Here is a 20,005-nt window from a genome sequence, read left to right as displayed (position 1 = left end):
TAGTAGTTACAGGACAGAGGTACAGGCTATACAGAAGAATAAGTAGAGATTGCATTCCATTAATAAATGGCTCAATGATAATAATTTATCCTTGCATCTTTGAAAAACTGAAACTAATTATTTTTGGCAACTAAACACAAACTCAGGCATAATCCAAAACTGACATCAGATGTAATGGGGTGCAATTGCACATAAAAATACAGTTAAGTATCTAGGAAATGCTTGGAAGACACCATGAGTGGTGAGATAACGGGAATTAGGTTGTTAAAAAAGATTAACAAATAGATTGAAATTTCTTTCCAGAAAAGCCTAAGTATTTAAACACGGCATGTAAAAGATTACTAGTTTCTGCCCAATTCAATGTCACTTCGACTATGCAAGCAGCATATGTTACAGCAGTCTCACAAAGCGCACAAGGGCTAAGCTGCAAGTGTGTCAAAAATAAAGCTATTAGATGTGTTCTCAACTAGGTTCTAGAGCACACATAGGTGCTAGAGAGTTCAAGGCTGTAAATGGGTACCTGTAGAGTTAGGTAATGCAACTGAAGGTCAATAGGGTTTTTAAAATATTACATAATCTCGGCCATAGTATATGACAGAAGTTTCATGTTAACGTAAGAAGTCCATAGTTTCAATACAAGGGAAGGTGAGATGTCTATTTTTAAACGAGGGTGGGAAGCATGGGAAAAACTCTCTTTACTTATACTGCAATTGAAGCTTTGAACTCTCTACCACAGCAAGTTAGGACAAATTCTGTTATTCTAGTTTTAAGTATAGTGTTATTAAGAAATGTCTGATGGAAAAGTAGAATCATATAGAGGCAGAGGAGTATGTTTTTCACTAAAAGAATTCGTTGAAATTAGGCATCAGAAAAGTTTGTATCGTCTTGTAAAATGTACCATTGTATGACCGATTAAAACTACAAATCTGTATATTTCAATAGTTTGTTCTGATAGTAGTACAATTGTTAGATTCAATTAAGGCATAGCCAAAACAAGGACCACAATGTAAATAAGTGTGCTAGTCATGCTTTTTGTGTATATATCCTTGGTAATTATCCAATTTTATGAATTCAAATTTTATTGTAAAAGTATGCAATGTATTGTATATGATGGATAATTGCCTAAATAAATAAATAAAAAATAAAAAATAAAAAAATAAAAAATGGTAAGTATAATAAAAGATAAAGAAAAACAAAAATATTGTCATGTACATAGATATCTACAGGATTAGATAATAGGGAACTGATTATCTAAACCTATAACCTCTAATTAACCTATTATCTACTCCTGATATCTAGTACAGTGTATATAGATTAGTATATAGATATCTATCACGAGCTAATTTGTCATTATTAGCTCCTGATATCTATGGTTATGTATATCAGTTTTCAACACTAGATGGCGACACCCTGCGTAAACATGGAAGTACACGCTAATGTTGTCGGAATCTCATTTCTTTGCTACTAATTTTGGGAATGTGTACATATTAATTCAAACGTTAATCCGTAAGAATGCTCATATCATTGGTCGTTTTAAAGTTTGAGATTGATGACGATTATTCTCTTTCCGACACATATTCATACACAGGTTTGTATTCAGTTCAGATGCCAGTTGACAGTTGTAACTAAACTTGTACTAGGCTATACAATAACTATAAGTCATGTCAAAGCATGTGGCTCCCGCAATCTCATGTCAATTCACGGTATCATTTAGCTCGTTTTATTGGTGAGTCATGCGACGTTGCAATATTGTGTATTTTCTGCAGCATTAAAGTATGTGATGGCACAAACGGAGGGTGCAGTCTCCTCTACATCACCCAGTGGAGAATCCTCTGAACCACATCTGCAAGCATTCACATATGCTGATGTCGTATCCGAGACAAAGCTGACCGCAGAACGACTAAAGGCTCTACGTGGGAAACGAGACATGCAGGAAATCTCTATTGAAACTGTATATGAAGAAGGTGACAATATTTCACTTGGCCCATCCACGTGTCTAACGTCTACACTGTTGTATCGTCATTTTTCGTCAGTTGCCCAGAAAGCAATCGCCCCCCACCCCCCTAGTATCGTTCTTTACCAGCGAGCACCAGAAGCATATCTTGTAATATTTGCCATGTCGTAAAAATGTGAATAAATTCGTTACACATTTGATTCAAGATTCAAGATTCAAAGATGCTTATTTGTGCATAAGACATACAGTCCGACCTCCTTTATCCGGCCATCTGTTATCCGGAAATCTCTATTAACCGGCCATGATCTCGCAGTGTATGTTCTTTGTTTTTTATTCATTTCCACCTAAAAATCTCGCTCAAAACTCGCTCAAAACTCGCGCGATGTACCAACCGTACGTGTGTTTGCGTGTGTGCGCGCGCGTGTGTGTGTGTGTGTGTTGTCCGCTCGTGTCCGCTATGCCTCCAGTAAAATTTCTGTTTTATTTCATTTTATTTCCATTTCATATAAACCATAAAACACGATAGTTTGTTACAAATAATCATAGCAACGAGTAAATACATTATCACATGCATAAACCCTACTGAACTGCATAGAAATGCTGTGTTTGAGCATAACTCTCATATCCGGCCAAATCCCATATCCGGATGGGGGCAGGTCCCGACGTGGCCGGATAAAGGAGGTCGGTCTATACAGTGTATATATATATGTATATCAGGGTTCTCCAAGCTTTTTCATTATAGCATGGGGGTGCTGCCTTTACGGTCCTAGTTGCAAATCGCCGAAGGCGGTTTGCGTGCTAGGGGCATGCCCCCTGGAAAATTTTTGAACTTTTTTGTTTATACACCAGCATGGCGGCTATGATATTTAGAGTGGCGGGTGCATTTTAGGATGGCGGGGCTCGACGATAGCCTGGCGGGCCGCCAGGCTATAAGATCTCTTGGAGAAGCCTGTATATATATATGTATATATATATGTGTAAGTGTACAACGGAAGATATGACAGGTCACAATACATGATTTGACAGATGAAGCACGGGGGTGGCGAAGGACTCGAAGGTCATTTAGGTGCTATGCTTGCTCAAATTTAGTTAACTGATGATAAAACAATTGAAGAATCCACACTATTTCTAAACGCCTGCTTATTGTGAGAATGCAGCACACAAGCAGGGCTCGAATTAACCGACGGCACCGACGGCAATTGTCGTCGGTGCCCCTATCAATCGCCGTACTGCCCCTGAAAATCCAACCCGACCGACGGCAGTCACCTGCCTTGCCCTTTTGTGTAATTGCCGTCGGTGCCCTTTAATCTACTGCCCTAGTTTCGTTTTTAGTCGAATCAACATAACACGTGCGCGTGCGTGCTGTAGTTGCAATGATGAGCTAAAAACCGATAGTCGCAGAAGGGAATAATAACGGCATCGGATAATTATTAGCTCCTGATAGCGGGCATGTAAAATTTCTTCCATTACTTCCATTAGCAGAGGTGGGTACAGGGGTCTGTGTTACGGTGTAAGCTTACATGGGGGCATATTGTTTTGTACATTAAAAGCAAGACGATGTTGATGTACTAATTTGTTATGAGTTTTCCTTTATTTTACAAAAGTGCTTTGGTGCCCTTCTCAAATTTTGAGAGTTGCCTTGGTGCCTTTCTATTTTAGAGAAAATTCAAGGCGATTTCTCACATGCCCTGAAAAAATTGCCTTGCCCTTCTCGTCGCTTAATTCGAGCCCTGCACACAAGTATAATACTTAAAATCAGAATATGAATTGTGCACCTTTGGTAACGTTTTTCTGCACTTCCCTCGAACGTAGCAGTGCACAATTATCAACAGTAACCATACACAAAGTGTCTTAGCACACACACGTAACATGGTAAGATAATTTATTGATCAGGTGTGGCTACTGACAGTGATGGAGCCCCGGCTGCAATAGCCACGCCGCTTGAAGATGCAACGGAGATTTCTGAGCATGGTTCCATCACTGACGATGTACAAGTAGCTGCAGGAGCAGATAACCTTGATGCATGGAAGGTCGTTAACAGAGGACCTGTGCCCGATTTTAGTATGTGTTAAAATCTATAGAAGAGCCTTTGTTTTCCCCGTATCTTTGATCAGCTAATGGGACGTACCCAAGTATGTGTATGTGTTCTAAATTTTGTTTAAATCCTGAGTGCACTCGGCACTTTGTTACAATATACTGTGGGAATATTTCAGTGATGGATGGAATTTCACGTGTAAGATTTTTGTGATGTGTAGTTCATAATTTCATATATTATGTCTGCTACATGCAGTGGTTCCTTGAACGTTACTCGTTAGTCCATAGATTGCGCTCGTTAATGCGCAGTGTTGCGTGCACGCAGGGCCGCAGAGGAAGCAGTCGTGTGAGCAGCTGATGTCGTCGGAATTGTCACGAGCTTCGTCGGAAGAGACCACACATTCGTCACGACCCAGCAGCGGAAAGTCACGGCACGGCAGCGACAGTCCGACCGCTCGCTTGCTGCCGGCAAAGATCCCCTTCTACAGTGGTAACCCAGCAGTCGAGGTGACAAAGGGAATCCTACATCTGTTTAAGGAAAAGTAAGTCAAGTGGAGCCAGAAAACACGAGAAAAGTATGTTAAACGTGAGAAAACGTAGGGCATACATAAATAAGTACATGCTAGTAACACAAGTATGATTGAAAGCCTCTTCTATGAAATTCACCTTGCATGTTCTACGGTATCAAGAAATTCTAGTTTTTTGGACCGAAACATTGATTGCAGTTGTAATGTAACAAGAAGTGGCAATTTGTTTTCGTGGGGTGGGGGGGTCAGTGATCAGTGTATCCTGCTTAAAACGACACTACCTGCAAGATAGATACATTCGTAATATGCTGGCAGATAAAATCAATCTACTAATTTAGGCTCATTGCTACTCTATAACAGTAAGGATCAATGATGGGCGCTGAGTTACAATTGTGTACGCGTTTCGGCAGCAGAAACGTATATGTCGTATTTATTATTACGGTCTTATGTTGAAATACAAGCTCTTTAATATCGTGCGTGTTTCAGTCAGCTGATTTCGCTGAAAGATGAGGTTGCTCGAAGTGAGATGGTGTGTATGCTCGCCGTGCCAGCGTTCCTGTCTGCCCACGACATCCTACAATTCACGGCCCCTGTCAGGTAGGGGGGGGGGGCAACATAAAATAGAACATGGAATGTTCGAACAGCATTCCTGCGTAATTTTTAGCTTAATTCAAATGAGTTTTAGTGATAGAATTACATTGAGAACATGAATAGAGCCTAGGAAGCAAGGTACAAGTAATGTGAAGGTAATAGAGAGCTTTTGAATAACTGTAAATAATATTGTGTATCTGTAAGGTCGTGGTCATTGTAAGAATGTACATCATTTTAGGTTAGTAATTATGTTGCACGTAAAAAGCAAACCGTTGCTGGGTTACATGAATAAAATTTCGACATTCATGGTTTCAATTCGATTTCTTCCCGACAGGCCAAACATTCAGTACATCAGGATAATCCGCAACCAGACGCCCAACGAATACATGGTTCTAGTGAAGTTTCATCACCAGAGTCACGCCGATGAGTTCTACAAGACGTTCTCTGGAATTCCGTTCAACTCGCTCGAGCCAGATCGATGTCATCTAGTCTACGTCTCTAAGGTGGAGATCCAGAGTTCTCAGGTGCGTTTCGATCCTTACTTCCATGATGTGAACCAGGGCTCGACTACTTTCTCATCGTCAGCAGTGTCATCTCTTGTAGTGCATTACAATGTTTCGCGGGCCGAACATAAATTATTTGTTTAGTTGTAACTCGAGGTTGCGATCGCGTTATTTTACGTGTTGATTTTAATGTTGACAAGCAACCATCGTTTTATATCGTAGGCAATAGCTGTGTTTTGTCATGGTACTTGTTTAAACACCTTAAGATGAGTCTCTACAGTATGTAACCATCCTATCAGTCTGCTATTGTCTGTAAGTTTATAATTGTTGACTAGAGATGGCGCCACAATGACTACTATTGGCATGTAGGTCTTGTATCTTTCTCTAGGATGCAAACGTGCTAGAGCCTGGACTCACTGAGCTACCAACATGTCCCGTGTGTCTGGAGAGAATGGTGAATATTATTTACTCTTGATTATTATATGTAATATATACTTATAATATTATTATATTAATTAATATAATTAAATATAATTATTATATATATACTTATAATACACCGGATGGGTGATGAGTGGCAAATTAAAAGATGGCTGTATCTCAAGGAATGAAAATCTCAAGTTATAGATCTGATTGAAAGAATTCCTTATATTTCTCAGTTTCTTGATGCCTCATTGCTGTGCATTGCAATTTACAATGTTATTATTTACTTATTTTTATAGGATGAATCTGTGAACGGAATCCTAACGATTCTTTGCAACCATTCTTTTCACGATGGTTGCCTATTCAAATGGTCTGACTCAACGTAAGTTATTCTTAGCAGTTATTCTAACTCTTTTCTATGACGTATCATAGTTATGAGCTCATAAATGCTCTAACAATATCAAATATGCTGTGTTAGTTAAAGCCGCACAATGCGCATCCAAACGCTAATTTCTCCAGTACTCGACTCGCAAATACTTCGTGTCATGCATAATCACACTACCTTATGACAAAATAAACTAGTTGCTCTCATTTCAATGCGCGTTTGCTTAAAACCCACAAGAAAGAAGTGAGAAAACTGGCATTCTGGCGCAAACGCCGACTGTTTGCCAAACAATATAGCCTCGAAGTGGTGACGAGACGTCACATGTTTTTATCTTTGCTACACCCGTACCGCTGTACCGCTGCACGGTTGCTTGGGGATTGGGGAAACTGTCAACAACATCGGAGAATTTGAACAACATTGGAGGTATTTTCAAATACCTTTTATAAGACAACGCGCAGTGAAATGGGAGGAACTAGAGTTTATTTTGTCATAAGGTAGTGTGATTATGCATGCCACGAAGTATTTGCTAGTCTAGTGCTGGAGAAATTAGCGTTTGGATGTGCATTGTGAGCCTTTAAAAAGAAGTATATTAAAATTGAAGCTGGTAGGTGGTGCCACTGTACTAGGTTGTGGGTATTAGCAAGTGGATCAACAACCTATTGTAACATACCTAATTTTTGTTTAGCTGTCCTGTATGCCGCTATACACAAACTCCGGAACAGGTGGCTGACAACAACTGCTTTCAGTGTGGACACAAGGAGGTAAGAATGTGTGTGAAGCCTTGGCATAAACTACATATCAGTAGTCTGTACGTTGCACTATCGCGTGTACTTTTTGTCACATCTGATCAGTGTTGAAAATCCAAATCGTAAAAACATCCTAAAAAGTAACATTTTCCTGTTTCCTTTTGTGGTGGAGATTGGCTCAGTGCCATGCAACTGGTTGGTAAGGACATTGACTACTTGTCAGTTTGGCTTCCTATAGTATGAATATACTTTGCCGGTTTTATACCTGAGTTCGTCCCGTATGTCTATATTCCAATGCAGTGATGCACATGCTACACAGCCTGCAAGCAATTACATGCTTACCATGTCACGGCTGTAACGAGCTAGTAAGCAGTGAATAAAGTGCTGGCTGGTTTGATTAATAATTGCTAGATGTTGTTGTGGTCTTGGCCATAATGCTAATCCTACAAGCGTGGGGTTACGAGGGGGCAAGTGGGTTTCTCATCCTCAAACATCACCTCTGGTCTGTGAGGTACATGGAGACATTGGAAGCCTCGTTAATGGTTAACTGTTTATACAGCTGCATGATGCACTGCCTACCCAACTTGTACAGCATCTGTTCTTTAGATAGTATGAAAGTTGTGTCCATCTGATCTGTGTCACTTCAGCCTTACGTTCATCGTACATACAATGACACATCACAGATAATGCTGTAGGCACAGTTCCACTAAGAGCTGGTTCCATTAATATCCACTAAAGTTATAGCACTGGGCTATCTATTTAAGGTGATGTTCACTCCCTGTTATTGTGCATGGTGTCTTGTTTGTTATGTGACTGTCGGTTGGATAATTGTCTGTTGGCATGCCTAGTCACATGCGCTTGTTACCGTACGTGTGGAAGCATTTATGCTATCATGTACCAATGCTAACTGTGGGCAAATATTCTGATTATTTTAATGCTTAAGATGGTGCCAACAATTTCGTTTAATTCTTCCTTCCAGGTTGTTACTGTGTCATGATTATTGTAGCTAAAGCGTTTGCTAGATTCATGTAGAGCCTGATGCTTACCCAATTAATCTTGTCCTTGTGTGTTAGGCATTGTATATGATAGACTAATGGCACCCCAATGTTATCCTCACTTAATATGAGTAATCTGACCTCTAACTTTATTAATAAAAATGTAATTGTTTTCTTTTATTTATGAACAAATGTATTGGTCTGATTTTGCATAGTATAAGGAGTAAATAATCCCCAAAGAGATTTTTGTGAGATTATTTACTCCTGGTAGTATGTGTACGTGTCAGGCGTGAATGCTTGCAGATCTTTCATTTCTCACCCCTGATACGCATGCATATATATATACTCTGCTTGTTTAGTTTATGATATATTGTGTTTGATTTGTCATGTCACGAATGTAGAATAATTGCTCGTATTAACTTATTTCAGGATTTGTGGTTATGTCTCATATGTGGCCACGTTGGTTGTGGGAGATATGCCCAAGCACACGCTTTCAGGTACTGCTATCCATAATATTTCCTAATACACAAGCCAATTAGTTCACGACACAAGTTACTAAATAACACGAAGCATCGGCGAGGAGATGCGTGAGAATTTGCGCGGTTTACGGATGAACAGCAGCTCTAACTGATAACGACTGTGACCGTCGTTGCAGGCATTTCGGAGAGACGCAGCACACCTACTCCATGCAGCTGGGGGCTAACAGGGTGTGGGACTACGTAGGTGACAACTATGTTCACCGGCTTCTGCAGAACAAGACCGACGGCAAGCTTGTGCAGTACGAGGCGCGTGGAGAGAGTGTGAGTGCCTGTGCAATGTCAGAGTGTCCTCCATCGCCGAGTGTGCGCAACAGTGTGGGAACGTTGTTTTCAGCTTCACGTGAATTGAATCTGATTTCCAGAATGAGAGAAAGGTGTATGCGCAAATGTGCCGCTTTGTCTCCCTAGAAGTGTTCTTTATAAAACTTTCATTAAATTATATAAACTTCCTTTAGTAATTCTAGGTCTTCTTACTGTACGTCCCTCAAAGTTGCACTTTGATAAATGTCTACGTTGCAAATGAGTGTTAACTAACCCGAAAAACACACATGTTCACCTCGCACATATATGCTGTTCATTCCAGGATCTACAGGATGAGAAGCTAGACTCTATTACCTTAGAGGTAAGAGTATCCATACTTAACATAACCACAATATCCAAAGGCAGAAGTCAGATATTTACCCCATGCTTGAGTGAAACTGCAGCGATTTCTTTTGTCGAGTTTAGTAGTGATTTCTATCAGTGTTACTCATTGTTTTCCAGTACACGTATCTTCTCACAAGTCAACTAGAATCTCAGAGGCTTTACTTTGAGGACAAGATGAGTTTGATTGAGAGGGATGCCTATGATAGGGTAAGTCGATCATCGAAATTCATCAACATTCTTGTTTCATATCTACGTGATGGGTTGCGTTTCATGGCCTGCGTGTATCGGGGATATGTATGCGTCAGATTTAAGATGCTTGTGTCGTATCGAACAGAGTATTTCACGTCGATCATTGACCGTCTGTGCTGCATGCAGATTGCTGAGCTGGAGAGTCGAGCGAAGTCGGTGGTGGAAGAATGTGAGAAGCTTCAGCAGCGTGTGAACACACTGAGCAAGGAAAAGCAAGGCTTGGACAAGAAGAACACGAACGTGAGTGAAGGGTAGTTCAGTGACCTTGCAATGGCCCTTGATGTGGGAAGTCTGTGACATGGCTTTTGTCCTTGCTGCTATATATCAGATTAACGTTAACATTGTGTAACGTGCTATAATTTCCTAGTAACAATATCTCGTGGTTACATTCAACACACGTCACTGAATAGAAGCTGCAATTTTTTCATCGAATAAGCAAGTAGTATTGTTTGGGACCAGTACTGTGGAATAATATTCTGGTCCAAATAATCAAACTTGATTTTTTATGAAAACTAATCATATTTGTTTCAAATTTCGATTTGAATTATTTCCATCCTAGTAAACCTAACAGATATGTGATATATTTTCAATGAGAAAGACCTAGATTACTCATACCGTATCCTAGTGGTTTGTAAATGAATAAAAATCATATACATCTGTAATTAAAAAAAGTGAACAGTAATTTAATTGTAACCAGTATGCTTGTGTATATTTATCTGCAGTTGCTGACAAAATTTAATAAAGTTATGGCTGAGCTTCAAGAGGAAAAGGAGGTATGTCTTTAGAATCTTCTATTGGTATTTGTTAGTTCTTGGTTTCATCTTTTATTATTCAGTGAGAGAATTATAGTTATGGATCACGTTATGTATGTTTTGGATTTCAGCTGTTATAGGGGGTAGCAATACTCAATGCATGTCAATAGCTGTAGTCAAAAACATGAAAACTATCTTACTGCAGTTACTCGTACTTACTGGAGAATTCTATTACATTATGTATTGCGTAGATGAACAAGTTTTTGAGGGAGAACCAGCAGCAGTGGCAGGATAAGGTCACGCGGCTGGATTACCAGATGAGAAGCATGTCACTGGAAAGAGATACTGTAAGTCAAATGAAGCATATGAAGTTGTGATCTGCGTAAAAATTTAAAATTAAACTAGACATCAAAAAACATTTTGAGGCTATGTGTTACATTTGCACACGGATTCACATTTTCTGTCTGGTAATAAACATTTTTCTTTGCATTTAGTAACTGTAATCATGTTGAGTAATAATAGCTATCAATATAAAAAAAAAACTACCATTATCATTATTATGATTATTAAAAACACCATTATTATTTTACTGCTATTATTAATGAAGTAATTCCTGACTAAATTCTCTTTGAATCATTATGCTTGCCACTATCCTTTTCACCCAAATATCCATCTCTGAGGTCACTAGCGATAATTAGGCTTGCTAACGATGATTAGGCTCGCTAACGATGACTAACGATGCTAACGATACGTCTGTAGGAGATCGCGGATCTGAAGGAGCAGCTGAGGGATGTGATGTTCTATCTGGAGGCTCAGGATAAGATCAAGCAGGTGCCGGAAGATGCTCGGCACGACATCGAGGACGGTCATGTAACCGTCGGCGCCGCCGCTCCCTCTCCCTCGCAGGGAAGCAGTCGCCGCGGGCGACGGAAAAAATAGCCGGGCGTCAAGTTCTCCTCGGGTGAGCTCGTTTTTGTATATATATATTATGTCGATGGTTGCCTGTGACGGATTCCCTGGACAGAGTGGGTTGCTGGTACGTTGCTGTGAGTAATGTAATGTTAGTAATGGTGCGGTGTGACGTCGCACGCAAGGGTGCGTCCCGTTCTGGAAAATGAATCCTGAAATTATGACGTTGCATATCCCGGATGTTTTAGTGATGATGGGAGGCAGACGTGTTGCTGTCGTGTTGGTGCTGCAATGTCTGGACTGTTGGTGCTGCAATGTCTGGACTGTTGGTGCTGCAATGTCTGGACTGTTGGTGCTGCACTGTCTGTCTGGGACAATGCAAGTATTCCGCGCGTGAACAGGAAAACACGGCGAGGTTGTGAAATGCGCTTTTATGGGATTTATTACAAGACGTTGCTAGTGTATTTATTCTCGTAGGTTACCCATCAGTAACTCCTCTATGTAACTCAATCGTAAATTAAAAGTGAAAAGAGACGTGACTCCTCTAGTCTAAGCTAGTAGAAGCAGAGGCTTTGCTATCTGGTGGTGGAGAACAGTTGGTGGAGAACGCAGGGTTCTTCCCAGGCCTTTAACGCAGGTCGGTTCCGGCATGCCTTCACAGCTAAAGCTAATTTGTGACACATCCCATACATCCTACGACATGCCTTAATTTTCTAATTGACGTGCCTTAATTTTCAGCTGCGTTTACTTTTGATCATGACAATCACACACACAATCATGTTGTGTTTTCATGGCTTGATATATATGTCTCTAAATTGACTGAGTTTATCTGGGTTTTTTTTGGGGGGGGGCGCTTGCAATACCCGTGATTGACTCTGATTAGCAATGAGGGATATATTGCTCTATTGCCCGGCATGCCTTCAGAAATTGCTAGGGAGTACCCTGGAATGTATGAAGTGATGTTATTCCCTCTGTGATGGGAGAATTGTTACACTTGGAGATGTCTCGTTGCGGCTTAAAACTGTAAAGGTTTGTCAAAACCAATAAGTCATACAGTGTCATATAGATAATTGGAGATGTAAACTTCATTACGGTACTCCATGCCTAATATGTGTATAATGTCGCTCAATTATATACAATATAGTTAATGAAATCGCGTACTAGACACGTGTGCTGTCTAAACACAAGGTTTAGTTGTTCGTTAAAGAACAACTCACTGGTTACAGTGTATTTAATGTGTGTTATGTCAATGTCAGTAGCAGCCAGCCAATTAGTAAACCGCTCAAAAAAATTGGGTAACACGGGTTATTTCGTATACCGACGTTACAATGGGTGAGTGTGTGACTCGATTTAAATGACGTAAAGGTCCAACCATGGTGATTTATTAGGAAATCACAGTTTAATCTGATTATTGTTGATAACATTGTTGAAGCCTCACGTTACGTGATGAAAATTAAGTAAGGTTGGTAAGAGAATTCATGTTAACGGTATATCTTCTGCTTCCATGCTTGTTCTTGTTACCAGCAGCGGCATCTGCTATATACCGAGCATGATAACGGTAGCAAACGCCATCGCAATGCTGATCAAAAAAAGACACGCACGTCATGTAGGCTCTAATTTTAAATGCGCGCTTTGATGATTTTGGATATTTTCGCCGTGTAGTTGTATCGATATTTTGCGAAGTTGCACATGTAAATTGTGGCAGGCTGTGTAAATAAAGCTATAATAAATATTATGTAAACGTTATTTGTTGTAACGTTCTATTTTAGCCGTTGTGAATCCATACGCCATTAAATAAAAAAAAAGTAAAGAGGATGCATAAATGCTTCATAATATATACGAATATTTAATGCTTAATTATAATATTGGTGAATATAATAGTAAGCGATGTGAAACATACCCCTATTATGATAAATTATCATTCTTACATTACCATCTTATTAGTATATATGTATATAACGTTTACATGGCGATGAAAATATATGAACCGATTTTATGTACAGACATTTGCGATTGCCAAACTGAATCTGAATCGGATGAATCCTTGAGTTCTGTGCCTGTATTTACATCGTTGATGCCGCATGCATTCCTCACAAGCGTCCCCTAAACACTTGCTGTTTCTGTTACTGCAGCACTACCACGCTGAACATCAACGGTTCCTTCTTCCCGCAACAAATTGACCTTGTTACTTGACCTGGCGATCTGACCTTGAAGCTTCTCCGTCTTCTCCGTTCAAGATACTAGCTTCCCAGTGTACTAGCGGAGCTTGTACATCAGACGAACCCCTTCTATTAGCGTACCCACCGCTCTCCGCCAGCGTAAAACCCACGTTTACAGCTTCTAGATTCACTATTGGTGCGCTGACGTCACGTGACATGGTGTCGATTATCCGACGTGTGGATTTGCGGGAGACGCTTTGGTTCGGTACGATATTCAGCCCTGTTCTAGCAGTCAGAGTCGTGCTGTCATTCGACGAGGATGGCATGCGATGTGTTCGTGTGGACGACGTGTTCTTGTCGGTAATTCTATTTTGTATAGACGCCGTACGGAGACGCGCAGATCGCACTGTAACCGCTTCTTCGCGCTCAGCTGCAGTACCATCCGCTGCTCCGTTGCCTAGCAACGAGTCATGTGCTGCAAGCATCTGCTGCATCTGCTCCTCGCTCAGCATTCGGATTTTTCCCATGACGAATGGTCTGCCGTTGCTCACTTGTTTCCGCGTCGCTGGCGTCTGACTGTCACGTGTCTCTTGCTCTGGGCTGTACGGATAGTCGACTGTCCCCGCATTGACACCTTCGTCAATAGTAGGTGTTACTGTGGCGGTAGCAGGTTGTTGATCAGTCGATGCTTGGTCTTTGTTTGAAGCGACCCTTTCTATATTGGCACGGAAGAGTTTTCGCTCGGCTGCACTATCTCGGATGTTGTCGGCTGCACTATCCCGGATGTTGTCGGCTGCACTATCCCGGATGTTGTCGGCTGCACTATCCCGGATGTTGTCGGCTGCACTATCCCGGATGTTGTCGGCTGCACTCTCCCTGATGTTGTCTGCTTGTTGGCGGTCGGTGTCAGGTCGTGGCACCTCACTCGCTATCTGTCGCCAACCGACAGTAACTCCGCTATCAGTGGAATCTGCGGTGGATATATCAGAGGCAGCGTTGCCCTCGTTGTTCTTTGTATCCCTGCCAGCTTTCCTTGTTTCTCCTCTGCGTCTTATAATCGACTTGCGTCTGTTCTCGAGTGTCCTTCTCCGTGCCTGTAGGTTTCTATGGTTACTAATAAGCTGCTGGTTGCTACTGAGGCTGCTTGTTGTATCGGAGAATGGATCTCTCATTCCTTCGTTATCCGCAGCAGAAGCGGACGCCATCTGGTGTTGTTCGATGGAATCTCCGGCTTCCGCTAAGAAAACTAAACGTACTGAATCTCCAATTTCTGCGTGCCTGATGTTTTCGTTAACGTCTTTGCTACCGGCAACAGGCGATGGTCTTGCTCTGCCAACTTTTCCTGCGGAATCTTTATTTTCAACACTGTCGTCTGTTTGTGAATCTTGCATTTCTGTTCCGGAGGAGTCTTGTCTGTTGCCTGTAATGTTATCTCTAGTCGATACTCGGTTTCGTGGTGAGTTATCTTTACTGCTATTGATATCGCTTGAGTCAGGTCGTCTTGATGAACTCTCACTAATGACCACCCCGTCACCATTGCTTGACGAATTTTGATTTAGTGGTCGTATATTTCGGTTGCTTGCTCGCCTGCTGCTTGCTAAGAATGGAGAGTTCCTCTGAGTATTGCGAATGCTCGACAGCATGGAAATTCTATCTGCGAAAATCTTATCGTTCAGCATCTCTGGGGCACCGGGTGGAGATGTATCTCTTACATCTGCTTCCGTTAGCGTTTCCTTGACAGGGTTGCTTTCCTCTAATGTGTTATCGACGTTACGCTGCCTCGGCACACTCCTCGAATTATCGGGTCTTCTACGTCGTTGTTGGTTAAAGGTTTGCTCTTGATTGGCAGCGGTAAGGGAAGCACCATTGCCCTGCCCATCACGCACTTGCTCGACGAATCTATTAGCATTGGGGTCGTTTTGCCCACGTTGTCCTCGTTCGATTGAATTGGCTGTTGGACGCACACTGGATAACATATCTCTATCGTGTATGAAAAGTATATCTGGAGTCTGGTCCAGGGCGTATCCTGGTCCAGTAGGAATACTCCCTTCATCCGGTGAAACCAAGTTGCTATTGCGAGCATACTGGTCAGGGTTGCTCTGTTCTGGATCAACTGAGATACGCCCATTTTGACTGTTATCTCCATTTGAACCTCGATTAGTTAATCCATTTAAATTGCCGTTACTTTCTCTATCCTGGCCGTCGGTATATGTGGTAGTAATACCACGGTCTCCTTGTCTATCATTGCCAGGATCAATCTGTCCACTGCTAGTATTGTTTGTTATATTAGCAGCTGGTTGTACGTTTGTTACGAGCATGAAACGTCGGTCCGGATTCTGATCTTGAATACTTCCCGGACCGAAAGGAATATTACCCGGATCCAAAGAAACCCAACTGCTATCACGACCTTGCTCATTGCTATCAGTGCTGCCTGTCCGTCCTGCATCACCCGTAGATGAATCCCCTTGGTCATCTGGTCCCTGTACACGATCCGAGGTTCCCGGATCCGTTTGGTTTGACTGGTCACCATTAGCTTGACCTTCCGATCCACCTGAGGTCGGTTTTTGGTCTGTTTTTGCTCCACCAGATTGACCATTCGTGTTATTCGGACGTGGCGTCGTATTGCCGCGTTGATCGGGCGTTTTGCGACCATTTGTTTTTCTACCGGAGTTCCCTCCTGGATATTTTGGAGCTGATGGAGTTGTCTCCGGTTGACACTGTGGCAGATCTGTGTCGGTCGATCTTACGTCTTGACCTTGACCCTGTTTGCCACGTCTGCGGCGTCCGGCGGATTTGGCAGTGAATGACAATTCGCGTTGTTGGCATGACAACCTGTCAGACATCTTATTCGCTACTCTCTTGCCAAACTCTGGCCGCGTGTACGAGTAGGGCACGCCTAGAGCGCCCTCTGGATTACCAACGAACGGATAAACTTCTGGGCAAGTATCAGCACACGTTGATATATATCTCTCGCCCTTGTGCGCTGGACTGTTCGGCCAAGTAGTCACATTCTGGTATCCACAGGTTAGAGCAAATTTGCAGGGAGGTATCTGTGAACGAGAAGGTATATCAGACAAGCTATGTAAAGTAGTCGACGAATTTCACATCATTTGGTAGAAGAAAGAAACACGGAATGTATAACATACAGCACTGGCACGAATGGAACGCCCAGTAGAAGCCCAGCTCCGACAAAATATGGCCCTAGTCGCTTTTCATAACACAGTGCATCCTTCACTGTTCGATTGTGCGGAACGCAGAGCATATTATAATGAGTGTAATGAATGTATTTTTTGTCAGCGGAAAATTCAAATCAACAGTCGTAAAGCAACGCCGATGCAGACGTCCACACGGCGACGTAATTTATGGATTGATCAACTACCTTATAAGTGGGTGACGTGCATTGCCACGGCTTGAATCCGCTGAGCTGGGAAACAGGCGTCGGATCTTTTATCCATTCGAGAGCCTGTCGAATTGTGACGAAATACACGTCCGGCTTGTTGGTCAACATGTCCTCGATGAACATTTGAAGAGCTTCCAAGTTGTAGTGGTTTTTATAGAACCAACGTGGACGTAGTATAATCTAGAAACAATAGCCATATTAACCATTAATAATTAACTTAACGATTAATCCACATATGTACGGAACACGAGGACTCCATGTCATGCCTAATATACTATTAGTGACTGACACAGAAAATATTAATCTTACAGTCACTTCTGTTTACTACGTTTATTTATTACACGTTATTTGAGATCTAGAATGATTCCAATCGTTATAAGGTTGGTTGTATCAGAATCGCGTGGCTATACCTGCATGGGTGCTTTATTCGTGTTGTAATGTCGGTCGAAGTTGGAAGTTAATAGCTTTAAAGCATCGTCTCTATTCTGTGGCGATGAGCATTGGTCGAGCTAAACCAAAACAGGGACACGTTAACGCATCGCATATACTCTCTTTACTGTAATAGCATGGGAGATGAGAGTCGCCTATAACTAATTATCTTTAATATTGATATGTAGGGCAATAATATCTTTAATATTTATATATTATTATTATTATATATATATATATATATATATATATGAACAAAGTCAAGTATATGAATAAGGGTGTTTAAAGTTTAATTGACACAAGCTTTCGAGATTACATCTCTTCAATCAGGTCAGCAGACATTTGAAATAGAGATGCATAATATCAAAAACAAATACAATGCGTTATAGATAATCAAAAATGAATATAGTTATATCTTAAATAATAATTTTATTTTAGGTTATCATATATTAGTGGCATGACGGTGATGACTGCTGCAATTCATTGGATAACGCAGCAGGCATATGAAGTCGATAGGCCGCGCCCTGAGCGGGCACTTAATCGCTTGCGCGACCGCATTGTATTATATCACATTGTTGTTTGTTACGTCACGAATCTGCCTGCGTCTGGGCGCCAACGCAGAGTAATTTCGAACGGCGGTTTGTTTGTGTCCGACGTTTTGTTACATCGAATGCACCGGCGAATTAGCGGGTATAGAGAAGGTATACCCGCATCGAAAAGTAGATTGCTAGTCATGTGATGGCACCTAAAAACATTAATGCCTGCTGTTTGGGGGCAATATGCTCTCATAGTGTTGATGTTTGGGGAGGAATAGTGCCGTCGCTACCGCTGCGGCCTATTCCTTCCTCAGGCAGACACTTGAGAGCATAGTGCCCCACAGCAGCATAATAATATAAATATTAACCAGGTTATTTATTGGTTATGGGATATACGACGTTATGTGTACGACGGTACGCGTCTCAATCTATAATATTCTATCTAGCTATTTAGCTAGCTATAAAATTTCTGCTCAAAACGCTCCGGCAATAATTAATTATCTGAGTGCTGCTAATCCGAAGGTGCTTTATTGTGGCGTCATCAAGTTGATTTTGCGGCTGGGTAATAGCCGCCTTAAACCTACGGCATAACGCGACACGTTGTAACATAACACGGTGAGAGCGTGTGAACGTGTGCGTAGCAACGCGTGGATGTGACTGCTCCCACCTGATTGCATAGCCGTCCATTATCGTAGAGACTGATTATAGGAACTTCCCAGAGTCCCGAGTACGATGCAAGCGGACATGGCGGTATGAGGCATTTGTGTGCAGTGCCGTGGTCGAGCGTGTAAGGCCACAAGGGAGGGTCCATTTGAAGCGTCGTCATCGATGCGTCGTACATAAACCTGTTCGCGGCCATCATCTCAAACTGTGGCTCACCTCCGACCTATGCGCACAATTTCGAGTAAATATCTATAGAAATCAACGCATGTTGGCCGTGCGCTGGGTAGCGCAATTACTTTAATACGGGTTGGTACATACTTTCGCATCCTATGTATGCGTATAGTGGTATTTTTCTCAGTGGCAGCCGCACGTTGCAAATCAAACGGGAGCTATTTAACTAAATGCCTTCTAACTATTAGAGTAACAATCCTATCCCTGCGCGCGGTTCGGAATGCGCAGCCGTAGCACGAGCATGAGTTCTAGCTGACCAGGTAACTGCTAATTAACGCTATCGCCGGCACGTTACCTGTAGATACGGCGCGCGAACACCAACGACGTCGGCATTGTAGACTAGTCCGAGGTTTCCTATGATCACTCGCTGGTCAGCAAGCTCGTCTGACCATTCCCTGGCGGAGGCTCGGCCCCAAAACGTCGACGGTATCCGCTTCGTAATGGAATGCGCTCCTGTATGATGAGATTAATAACTGACTTCAATACTTGAACGCGTCCCTCTCCTTTGTCTCCTAGCGCGCCTTGTCAGGGCGCGAGGTCAGGACTAATGTCATTTACCTGTTCCTATAGTAATGTGAAATCGCAATACAGGGGCTTACCCGCGTCCTGGTTTGTTTCAATTCCGAAATGTATTCTGATATTTCTCGGTTCCTATTTAATTAAAATAATCTAATTCCGTATCCCGAAAACGGTCGTACCCGTGCCCCATCACTACTGATCAGAGAATGGTTGTGGGTGTGGCCACCAGCGACAGACCACGATTAAAGATTCCGAGTCAGTGTCCAGTGATGACGGGATAGCGCATTACGCTCTAGATGTATCGCTACTAGATCATAGTGTCATGCTATATCTGATAATTATATAAGCTGGAATGCTGCATGTCCTAATGATAATTGATCACATCTCACTGGGGATATTGTGTAACATCAAAGCGGTTACGATACGGTAAATAGAATATAAAATTTCAACTGCTTCAAACTGCGGCGGCTTTCTTTTCGCAATTTTACCTATTTCGTGTCCTTCGTAGTAGAGCGATTGAACGACGCTGTAGTCGGTATACTCGTGCGAAACGAAAAATGTTCCGTGAATAGGGCATCCGTTCTGATTACGTCTCGCCTCCCGTCGCCGTCTGTTGCCCATGCGTTTGAAGATCTATGCAGATTTCATCGGCGTTTAGTTATTGTGATCGTAAAGGTGCGATCCGTGGCGAATTGCAGAACATAATATAATAAATTATTGCTGTCATTGTATTGGTGACAATATAGGCATGTGATCTATAAAAATATGACACGTATGTGCACATCCTCTCATTACCATCGCGAATACGAACAATAT

At 41.9% G+C, this 20,005-nt stretch overlaps 2 protein-coding genes across 2 annotated transcripts; one reads left to right on the top strand and one right to left on the bottom strand.

Annotated features, from left to right (window-relative positions):
* Positions 1-1,418: 1,418 nt before the first annotated feature.
* Positions 1,419-12,988, top strand: LOC106805377 (BRCA1-associated protein-like). The gene is made up of 17 exons (XM_014806940.1): positions 1,419-1,588; positions 1,767-1,964; positions 3,848-4,015; positions 4,314-4,530; positions 5,002-5,112; positions 5,441-5,630; positions 5,998-6,063; positions 6,332-6,414; positions 7,103-7,178; positions 8,588-8,655; positions 8,814-8,958; positions 9,281-9,319; positions 9,460-9,549; positions 9,718-9,831; positions 10,314-10,364; positions 10,595-10,690; positions 11,103-12,988. Exons 1-17 carry the CDS (start codon positions 1,513-1,515, stop codon positions 11,280-11,282), a joined length of 1,968 nt encoding a protein of 655 aa, XP_014662426.1. The 5' UTR covers positions 1,419-1,512; the 3' UTR covers positions 11,283-12,988.
* An 83-nt stretch (positions 12,989-13,071) lies between these two features.
* Positions 13,072-19,875, bottom strand: LOC106805376. The gene is made up of 6 exons (XM_014806939.1): positions 19,678-19,875; positions 18,966-19,123; positions 18,444-18,662; positions 17,222-17,320; positions 16,791-16,991; positions 13,072-16,461 (listed from the first exon to the last, which is right to left on the bottom strand). The coding sequence occupies exons 1-6, from the start codon at positions 19,808-19,810 to the stop codon at positions 13,438-13,440; spliced, it is 3,834 nt and encodes a 1,277-aa protein (XP_014662425.1). The 5' UTR covers positions 19,811-19,875; the 3' UTR covers positions 13,072-13,437.
* Between the last annotated feature and the right edge of the window lie 130 nt (positions 19,876-20,005).

This window comes from Priapulus caudatus, unplaced genomic scaffold (genome assembly GCF_000485595.1).
Source record: "Priapulus caudatus unplaced genomic scaffold, Priapulus_caudatus-5.0.1 Scaffold111, whole genome shotgun sequence".
NCBI lineage: Eukaryota > Metazoa > Priapulida > Priapulimorpha > Priapulimorphida > Priapulidae > Priapulus > Priapulus caudatus.
The sequence above is the reverse complement of the archived record's forward strand: the minus strand, read 5'-3'. Positions and strand labels throughout refer to the sequence as shown.